The sequence below is a fragment of the Pongo abelii genome, chromosome 6 (genome assembly GCF_028885655.2).
Source record: "Pongo abelii isolate AG06213 chromosome 6, NHGRI_mPonAbe1-v2.0_pri, whole genome shotgun sequence".
In the NCBI taxonomy this organism is placed as follows: Eukaryota; Metazoa; Chordata; class Mammalia; order Primates; family Hominidae; genus Pongo; species Pongo abelii.
Genome location: NC_071991.2, coordinates 135782793 through 135793904, shown reverse-complemented (window position 1 = coordinate 135793904; position 11112 = coordinate 135782793). Strand labels below are relative to the sequence as shown.

The 11112-nt window shown below is 40.9% G+C and overlaps 1 protein-coding gene across 1 annotated transcript; it reads left to right on the top strand.

Annotated features, from left to right (window-relative positions):
• The first annotated feature begins 10140 nt into the window (after positions 1-10140).
• LOC100457217 (prothymosin alpha-like) lies at positions 10141-10473 on the top strand. Its single transcript, XM_002818507.2, has one exon. It carries the CDS (start codon positions 10141-10143, stop codon positions 10471-10473), a length of 333 nt encoding a protein of 110 aa, XP_002818553.2.
• Positions 10474-11112: the final 639 nt, after the last annotated feature.

Genomic DNA, 11112 nt, shown 5'->3' with positions numbered 1-11112 from the left:
CCTGGGTGACAGAGACACTGCCTCAAAAAAAAAGAAAAGATATGGTATATTTTTTCCATATATGGTATACCATTTGTTATGGGATGAATTGTGTCTCTCCCAAAAAAGATATGTTGAAGTCCTAACCCTCAGTACATCAGAACGCGACCTTATTTGGAAACAGGGTCTTTACAGATAATCAAGGTTGTTAGGATGGGCCCTAATACAGTATGACTGGTGTCCTTTTTTTTTTTTTTTGAGACAGTGTCTCACTCTGTCACCCAGGTTGGTGTGCAGTGGCGCGATCTTGGCTCACAGCAACCTCCACCTCCCAGGTTCAAGCAATTCTCTTGCCTCAGCCTCCCAAGTAGTTGAAATTATAGGCACCTGCCACTATGCTGGGCTAATTTTTGTATTTTTAGTAGTGACAAGGTTTTGCCATGTTGGCCAGGCTGGTCTCGAACTCCTGACCTCGAGTGATGTGCCCACTTTGGCCTCCCAAAGTGCTGGGATTACAGGCATGAGCCACTGTGCCCAGCCAGTGGTGTCCTTTTAGAAAGGAGGAATCTGGACGCAGAAAGAGACGCGCACAGAGGAAAGGTGATGAGAAGACACACAGGGAGAATGCCACATGAAAACAGAGCATTGTGCTCTGCAGTTGTGTTGTCACAAGCCAAGGAACACCCAGGGCCACCAAAAGCCAGGAAGATTCAGCAGGTGTGCGGTCCTGCCAGCACCTTGAGCTCCGACTTTTAGCCTCTAGAACAGTGAGATGATATATAAGTTTATGTTAGCCAGCCGTGTCCAACTCTTTGAATGCAAAGACTTTTTTGCTTATCTATAGTGGCAGATATCACGAAAATTATGTGTGGACCTTTTTGATTTTCTTTAGTTCATCAGCTATTGTTAGTGTTAGTGTATTTTATGTGTGACCCAAGACAATTCTTCTTCCAAAGTGGCCCAGGGAAGCCAAAGGTTAGGCACCCGTGTCTAGTTTGTGGTGGCTTGTTAAGGAAGCCCTAGGAAACTGATACACTATTCTATGTATCTTTAGGTTTCCTGCTTTATTTTTCTTTCCTTTTTTTTTTTGAGACAGAATCTCACTCCGCCACCCAGGCTGGAGTGCAGTAGCGCAATCTCAGCTCAGTGCAACCTCTGCCTCCCGGGTTCAAGCGATTCTCCTGCGTCAGCCTCCTGAGTAACTGGGATTACAGGTGGCTGCCACCACATCTGGCTAATGTTTGTATTTTTAGTAGACACAGGGTTTCCCATCTTGGCCAGGCTGGTCTTGAACTCCGGACCTCAGGTGATCTGCCTGCCCCGGCCTCCGAAAGTGCTGGGATTACAGGCATGAACCACCGTGCCCAGCACTACCTCCTTTATTTACTTATTTAAGACAGAGTTTCACTCTTGTTGCCCAGGCTAGAGTGCAATGGCGTGATCTTGGCTAACTGCAAACTCCGCCTCCTGGTTTCAAGTGATTCTCCTGCCTCAGCCTCACAAGTAGCTGGGATTACAGGCGTGCACATCAAGCCTGGCTAATTTTGTATTTAGCCATGTCTGTCATGAGACAGACATGAGCCATGGCACCTAGCACTACCTCCTTTTTAAATGTTGCATAATATTGCATAATATAGCTACAGTTTATGTAGCCATTCCTCTTCTCCAGATGCTAGTTGTTTCTAATGTTTCATGATAAAAATGACTCAATGAGCCTTTGCATGAGTTTTCTTGCATGTATCTGTTAGTGCCTCTTTAGCATAGATACAAAGATGGGGAACTGCTGGTTCATAAGGTATATATGCATTTTGTAAAGTACTAGATATTGCCAAATTGCCCCCAAAGTGGTTTTACTAATTATACTCTTACCAGGAATGTAAGAGACCATCCATTTTCTTATAACCTCACCAATATGGATATTAGCAAACTTTTAAATCTTTACCAATATATTGGTTGAAAGGTGGTATTTCATTCTTGTTTCAGCATTCATTTCCCTGATTACCAATGAGGGTTGTTATCTTCTCATTTGTTTATTGACTATTTATATTTTTCCTCCTATAAATTGCTCATTCATACAATTTGCTTTTCTACTGAGTTATTTCTCTTTTTCTTATTGATATAAAGGAGGCTTAAATATAGATTATCTACAAATAAAAGTACATAAACATTCTGGCTTATAACCCTTTGCCTGTTATATGTATTGCAAATATTTACTATCAGTCTATGCATTTTCTTTTTGTTCATAGCATATTTCTGTCATACAGAAATTTTAAAATTTTCATGTAGTCAAATTTGTCAATATTTTAACCTTTTTGTCCTTTGCCTTTGGTATCTTATCAAGGAAGATCTTCCTGGCAGGGTGCAGTAGCTCACACCTGTAATCCTAGCACTTTGGGAGGCCAAGGAGGGAGGATTGCTTGAAGCCAGGAGTTGGAGACCAGCCTGGGCAACATAGAAAGACTCTGCCTCTACAAAAAAATAGCCAGGCGTGATGGCACACATGTAGTTCCAGCTACTTGGGAGGCTGAGGCAGGAGGACCGCTGGAGCTCAGGAGGCTGAGGCTGCAGTGAACCATTATCATGTTACTGCACTCCATCCTCGGTCACAGAGTGAGACCCTGTCTCAAAAAATAAATAATAAAATAAATAAGAATTAAAAAAAAACAAAACAGAAAGTTGCATGATTTAAAAAGAAACAATGACATAAAAAATCTTAGATTTCGAAATACTATGATAAAAAAGGAATATTTGGAATAAGAAAGGGAGGAAAAATGTACAAATATTTAATACAAATTAATTTTTAACTTTCACTTGCTGTGTTGCCCAGACTGGTCTTGAACTCCCGGGCTCAAGTGAGCCTCCCACCTCAGCCTCCCTAAGTGCTGGGATTATAGGCATGAGCCACTGTGCCCAACCAATATAAACTGATGGACACAAAATTTTAACTGGTAAAAAAGTCCTATAGTTAGTAAATATATTTGGAGGAAAAGATAGTTTATAAATAATATAAATATAAAATAAAATTATAAAATTCTACAGCTTACTTTAAGGCCATTATAACAGAAGTTTGTCCATTTTAACCATGGATAAAATTCTAATGGAAGACAGCTGGATGCTTATCTTACACCATACACAAAAGTCAGCTCAAAATGGGTTAATTGGGCTGGGAGCAATGGCTCACGCTTGCAATCCCAGCACTTTGGGAGGCCGAGGCGGGTGGATCACCTAAGGTCAGGAGTTCCAGACCAGCCTGGCCAACATGGTAAAACCCTGTCTCTATTAAAAATACAAAAATTAGCCAGGCCTGGTGGCACATGCCTGTAATCCCAGCTACTCGGGAGGCTGAGGCAGAAGAATTGCTTGAACCCAGGAGGTGGAGGTTACAGTGAGCTGAGATCGTGCCACTGCACTCCAGCCTGGGTGGCAGAGGGAGACTCCATCTCAAAAAAAAAAAAAAAAAAAAAAAAAAAAAAAATGCAGGACAAAGAATCTTGACATTGACTTTGGTGATGATTTTTGATATGACACCAAAAGCACAGGTTAAAAGAAAGTAAAAATAGACAAGTGGGAAGTGGGAATACAACAAACTAAAAACTTTCTGCACAGCAAAGGAAACAACACAATGAAAAGGAAACATACAGAATGGGTGAAAATATTTGCAAACCATAGATCTGATAGGGATTAATATCCAAAATACATAAGAAGCTCCTACAACTCAATAGCAAACAAATTAACAAACAAGAAACCCCAAAGAAATATCCTGATTTAGAAATGGGCAAACAGAATGGACACTTCTCCAAAAAAGACATACAAATGGCCGGCAGGTATATGAGAAGGTTCTCAATGTGACTTACCATTAGGGAAACGCAAATCAAAACCGCTGAGATATCACTTCACATCTGTTAGGATGGCTATTATCAAAAAAGACAAAAGATAACAAGTATTGGTGAGGACATGGAGAAAAGGGAACCCTTGTACACTGTCATTGGGAAAATATATTGGTGCACCCATTCATATGGCAATTCCTCCCAAAAAAAGTGCTAATGGAAGACAGACACAGTTGTGCCATATGTATGTATGTATGTATGTATGTATGTATGTATTTATTTATTTATTTATTTTTGAGACAGAGTCTCACTCTGTCACCCAGGCTGGAGTGCAGTGGCACGATCTTGGCTCACGGCAACCTCTGCAAACTCATCTACAAGGGATTGCATTTTTATTCACATAGGCATACAATTTACTTGAGAATGGATTATTTTTTAATTATATGTGTTTGAAGGAATTTAGCTGCCTCCTGGGTTCAAGGGATTCTCCTGCCTCAGCTTCCCGAGTAGCTGGGACTCCAGGTGTGCGCCACCATGCCCGGCTAATCTTTGTATTTTTAGTAGAAATGGGGTTTCACCATGTTGGCCAGGCTGGTCTCGAACCCCTGACCTCAAGTGATCTGCCTGCCTTGGTCTCCCAAAGTGCTGGGATTACAGGCGTGAGCCACTGTGCCTGGCCAGTTGTGCCTTATGATGGCAATGTGAACACATGGAAGGGAGCCACAGCATAAGCCTTTTGGGAAAAGCCTACGCATTGAACATGGCAAGAAATCCTTGTAGCCACCAACACTGAGGAGCACAGAGACTTTACACCATAAGCATTGTTTCTACAGAAAGTAGAAATTTTATTTGCAAAGGATTCCACAAAAGAATATGTGATCCAAGAAAAAAATTAAGGTATCCAGGGGGCCTAATTGAACAAGAATAATGAAGAGATGAAACTAAGGTAAAATAGGCTGGGCATGGTGGCTCACACCTGTAATCCCAGCACTTGGGAAGCTGAGGTGGATGGATCACCTGAGGTCAGGAGTTTGAGACCAGTCTGACCAATGTGGAGAAATCCCGTCTCTACTAAAAATACAAAATTAGCTGGGCATGGTGGCATATGCCTGTAATCCCAGGTACTCGGGAGGCTGAGGCAGGAGAATCGCTTGAGCCTGAGATGCAGAGGTTGCAGTGAGCCGAGACTGTGCCATTGCACTCCAGTCTGGGCAAAAGAGCGAAACTCCAACTCAAAAAAAAAAAAAAAAAAAAAGAAAGAAAGAAAAGAAAAAGAAAATAAGGTAAATTGTAGCCAGGAGAACATTTCTAAGTATTTCAGCCTCACAAACATTACAAAAGCACCCTAGGTAGGGACATTATAGTCAGAAGTAATAAAATTCATTCACTGTGAAGTTTTTCTACCAGCCTTCGTGAAGACTTTGAAAACCATCAGTAGTTCGTTGGCATCACAACATGGTTAAATTTAAATTTTAATTTATGTTCGATTTGGAGCTCCAGCTTTCCATAGTTTAGCTTGAAAAATGGACTTGCCCCCCAAAGAAAAGCCTATCTTTTATTACAAGAATAAATTAAGGATTTAAAATATTCATCTGGAATAGTAATACAGAATAAAATCCTAGATAACTAAAGAATCAAAAAAAGCAATGCCCAGTGGTCATGTTATAAGAGATATACAAACATCTGTCTGAGCACTAATACATTGAATAAATTTAGAATCAATTCCCTGTGAGAATCATGAAGAGAAAAATCTGCATGTTATAGAAAGAGCATGAACCCTTAAGGGTCTGAAAAAATGGTTTTAATGCACTTCTAGCTGGGCAGATCTTGTGGGAATATGATTCTTAGGCAATCACTGAGACTCAGTTTTTTTATTTACCTTGAGAAAATGAAATATTGTTCAGCTCTCAAAATCAATGATTCTAGTTGTTTTGAAAAGATTGCATTTGATGTTTAATTTAGAGTATGAAAAAAGAGGTACTCTATCTTTATTAAAGCAGTTAGATGAATAAACTATTAAAATGAGGGTTAGTTTATGTACACAAATGCTTCAAAATATTGAACAATTATAAAGTCTTTATAGCTGATGAATAATTAGTGAGGGCTTTACTTCAGTAAGAAATAAAAAAAAGCCTAAATCTTTTCATTTGTAGCTGCAAAGAAATGCAGAGTACAGAGTATGTAATTTATGATACATAATAATTTCATGGACAGCTGAGAAACATAAAACTCATCTACAAGGGATTGCATTTTTATTCACATAGACATACAATTCACTTGAGAGTGGATTATTTTTTAATTGTATGTGTTTGAAGGAATTTAGTTGTATCAAAAGAGATGAAACAATAACATATGCTTTACTCTGCAAGCTTTTAAAAAATACAGCAGACAATAGGATGCTGGATTGTAGGCTTAACAGCTCTCTTTTTTTAATGCCCCATAACCATCTGTCCTATATTTTCTGGGATAGACCTGGTTTCAATATCCTTTTCAATCATCTCCATAAACTTTCACAGTTCTCTAGAAATTCAAATATTTAGGAAATGAATTAATCAAGTTAGTATCCATTCAAATAAAAACATACATATATTTTTCAAAAGACAGGAAGTTACAAGTGACAGAGAATTATAGGTTTAAGAAATAAATAGCTTGATCGTTTACAGGAGCTCATGCATGCCAGTTCAGTATCCACATACAGCATCATTATAGATCCAGGAGCTATGGGGAATAAGCGCAGATTCTGTTCAACCCCCAAATCTCAGAATACACGTTCTCAAATAAACATGGCTCCACCTCTGTTAGTTGCTCAGTTTCCGCCCATCTGTTCTGAGAATTGCTTTTCCTTCCTCGTTATAGTTTCCTGTGTCTGGACAGGCTTATCCTGTTTCCTCTGGATGATGTTTTTGTTTGGAATGAGTTCCTGATTCCTCTTCCTTTTCCGTTTTATCCACTCCGTTTAGTCTCTCATTTGCACAATAGACTCTTTACATGGTACATTCTAAACATGATTCCGGTAATAATCTCTCACATTTATGTATGATGGCTGGAATACCCTGGCACTTGAGTTTAATATCATATTTTTTGTAGCATTATACACACACAATTTTAAGAATGTGGGAAGAACATGGTGAATGGTTGGGGTGAGGAAATGGCTAAGTGCTTTAAACATATTGTGATACCTAAGTTGTATGGCTATATATAGACAAAAACAATTGATAAAATTCTACTTGAAAGGTCACAAAACATGAGAGACCATTTAGTTATATATTGGTTTGGGGGCAATGCGATGGGTAGGGTATATTTCTCTAAAGTGCCCAGTATAAATCTGCAAACTAGAAAAGAAGGAATCAAACCTGGGAGAAGATCATTAGCAAAAATCCAGCTTGCTCACAGGAAAAATGGGGCTCATTTATAGCTACAGGAGTGAGAGGGAAGAGTCACCATAAAGGACCAAGTCCATATGGAGGCTGTTGAGAGACAATTCTCCAAGAATTTCTTGCATTTCTGCACATTTTGCAACCAGGGCACTGACTGCCTTTTGTTCTAATCTATCTTTAGAGGACATTTATATAGCAAACTGTCTTGAAGGATAGAGATAGTGTCTTCCTTCATAGCAAAAGAACAAGTTTGCCTACTATCCAGTGTAGTAAAATAATCTTTCCCTCTAGGGCTAAGGACAAGTGTGCTATATAGCCCATTATAATAGGATTCTTTTTCCAAGCTCAGGGTGCTTTTCCTGTAACAGAACTCACTGCCTGTGCAGACATCAACTGGCACTTGTGTCACCCTGTGGAAACTGAGGCTTGGGGAACTGGTGCTGAAATGCTGTTACTTTGGCTATTGCTATTGTTGTGAGTAATAAACAGTCCTTTATTTCTGAGCCAGATGTCTCATGTCTTCTACCAGCATCCGTGAAACTATAGCAGGCTGACTAGATAGCTAGCCTTCAGGGTAGATCCTTAAAGTCCTAATAGGACCTAGCCCAGGTATTGAGGTTACATAGTCTTTTGTGCTGTGATAACAGAATATCTGAGACTGGGCAACTTATAATACACAGAAATTTACTGGCTCACAGTTTTGGAGGCTGGAAAGTTCAATATCAACGGGCAGGCATCTGGTGAGGGCCTTCTTGCTATGTCATCATATGGCAGAAGGCAAGCGGGGAAGAGGGGGAAGAAAGTGGACTGAACTTGCCCTTGTATAATGAGCACACTCCTGCCATAACAAGCCCACTCTTGAGATAATGGCATTAATCCATTCAGGAAGGTAGAACCTTCATGGCCTAATCACTTCTTGAAGGTATCACTTCTTCAGGAGGCTGAGGCAGGAGGATCTCTTGAGCCTATGTTGAGGCTGCAGTGAACCATGATTGTGCTACTACACTCTAGCCAGGATGACATAGTGAGACACTGTGTCTAAAAAAAAATTAAAATTAAAATAAAAAAAAAAAATAAGATCCCACCTTTTGATATTGTTACAATGGTAATTAAATCTCAACATGAGTTTCGGAGGGGACAGACATTCAGACTATAGCACATGGGCACCTGGTCCAGGGGAATTTAGATGGGAGGCAGATATGCCAGACATGGTGCTAGAGGATTTTAGAAATTTTATTAATAGCCAGTCAAGAAGAGCAATCCTTGAGCCCTATCCTTTATGAGGGGAACATAAGACTCCAGGCAAGTTTCTGACCAGGAGTTGGCAGCTGTATATTGTTTTGTGGTAGCGTGGTGAGAAACCTCAGGTACACAAGAGATTCAGGTAGAAGAGATCAGATAGCTTTGCAGGCTTCCCTATGGAGAATTCATAGTTATTGCTGTCCTTACAGTGCCACAGAAATTCTTGGCATTTCAGTCTGTGAGCAGGTCAGCAGTGTCCAAATTCTTCTGATTTGTAGCTATAGACTCCAGGTGGACTCTACATGGTTTCCCAGGAGAAGAGTGGAGCACGCTGTAGATGGCGGAGTGCTCATTTAGAATAGCAAGTATGGGGCAAGAACTGACAGGTTACACACTATAGCAGGAGGCAACGAACTTTTATAAAGGGCCAGATAGTAAATATTTTAGCCTTTGTGGGCCTTACAATCTCTGTTGCATGTATGGAAAACTCTCCTCTTGTAGAACAAAAACAGCTGTATATGAAACCAATGAGCATGGCTGCACTCCAATAAAACTTTATCTAGAGAAACAGAGGGCAAGCTGGGTTTAAATGGTGGGTGGTAATTTGCACTAGAGGATTGTTTTATATTTAGGCTGGCTTTATGAATGTGTGGCCAGTCACACAGGGCCGTGAGCTCAGAAGGGCCCTGCACTCGTTTTGATGTTCTTCTGTCAATGTCAAAATTCGTAATAATTTTTAAACAAAGACTGGGCAGGGTGGCTCACACCTGAAATCCCAGCACTTCGGGAGGCCGAGGCAGGAGAATTGCTTGAGCTCAGGTGTTTGAGACCAGCTTGGGCAACATGGCAAAACCTAGTCTCTACAAAAAATACAAAAATTAGCTGGGCATAGTGGTGTGTGACTGTAGTTCCAGCACCCTGAGAGGCTGAAGTGGGAGGATTGCTTGAGCCTGGGAGGTGGAGGCTACAGTGAACTGTGATTGTGCCACTGCACTCCTGCTTGGGTGACAAAGTTAAATCCTGTCTCAAATAAACATTTTTTTTAAAAAAAGAATATTTTGGACACTCTGTTTAAAGACTCAACATGCAGTTTAAATCTGTTGCTGAAATATCAAGCCTAATGCCATCATGCACTTAAAACACATTGCTTCTTGCCCTGATTCTAAGCACACATAATTTCAGTTATAATCTAGCTTTTCACACATTTCTAAGGATTCAGAATTGGACTGGGCGCTGTGGCTCACCCCTGTAATACCAGCACTTTGGGAGGCCAAGGTGGGCAGATCACCTGAGGTCAGGAGTTTGAGACCAGCCTGGCCAACCTGGAGAAACCCCATCTTTGCTAAAAATACAAAAATTAGCTGGGAGTGGTGGTGGGCACCTGTAATCCCAGCTACTTGGGAGGTTGAGGCAGGAGAATCACTTGAACCCCGGAGATGGAGGTTGCAGTGAGCTGAGACCGTGCCACTGCACTCCAGCCTGGGTGACAGAGTGAGACTCTGTATCAAAAAAAAAAAAAAAAAAAAAAGAATTCAGAATTGAGGTGGTCAGAATAGCTAGTTCTTTTGCCAGTTAAGTTCCTTCCTTTCCCCACTGGGTGCTCTAAAAAGCCATCTTTGCATTGTTCCTTGTCAGGCTGGGCAGCTTTATCGCCAGAGTCCCTGAACTCTGGCTTCTTTTTAATCCCCTGCATTGGATCATCCGCATGCCCCCCTATGTCAGAGGCAGCCGGAGACACCAGCTCCAAAATCACCACCAAGGACTTACAGGAGAAGAAGGAAGTTGTGGAAGAGGCGGAAAATGGAAGAGAAGCCCCTGCTAACGGGAATGCTAATGAGGAAAACCGGGAGCAGGAGGCTGACAATGCGGTAGATGAACACGAGGAAGAAGGTGGGGAGGAGGAGGAGGAGGAAGAAGAAGGTGACAGTGAGGAAGAGGATGGAGGTGAAGACGAGGAAGCTGAGTCGGCTACAGGCAAGCGGGCAGCTGAAGATGATGAGGATGATGATGCTGATACCAAGAAGCAAAAGACCCACGAGGATGACTAGACAGGAAAAAAGGAAAAGTTAAACTAAAAAGAAAAAAAAAGACTGCCGTGACCTATTCACCCTCCACTTCCCGTCTCAGAATCTAAACATGGTCACCTTTGAGTAGAGAGGCCCCCCTACCACCCACTACCCACCACCCACCGCGGGCAGTGCCACCCGTGGATGACACACGCTCTCCACCACCCAACCCAAACCATGAGAATTTGCAACAGGGGACGAAAAAAGAACCGAAACTTCCAAGGCCTTGCTTTTTTTCTTAAATGTACTTTAAAAAGGAAATTTGTTTGTATTTTTTATTTACATTTTATATTTTTGTACGTATTGTTAGGGTCAGTCATTTTTAATGATCTTGGATGACCAAACCAGCCTTCAGAGCATTCTCTGTCCTACTTCTGACTTTACTTGTGGTGTGATCATGTTCATTATAATCTCAAAGGAGGAAAAAAAAAAACTTGTAAAAAAAGCAAAAACGACAACAGAAAAACAATCTTATTCCAAGTGTTATAAAGTTTCGGTGCTGCAAAAGGAGTAGCACTCAAATATAAAATTTTCTTTTTAATTCTCAGCAAGGCAAGTTACTTCTACACAGAAGGGTGCGCCCTTACAGATGGAGCAATGGTAAGCGCGCACTTGGACAAG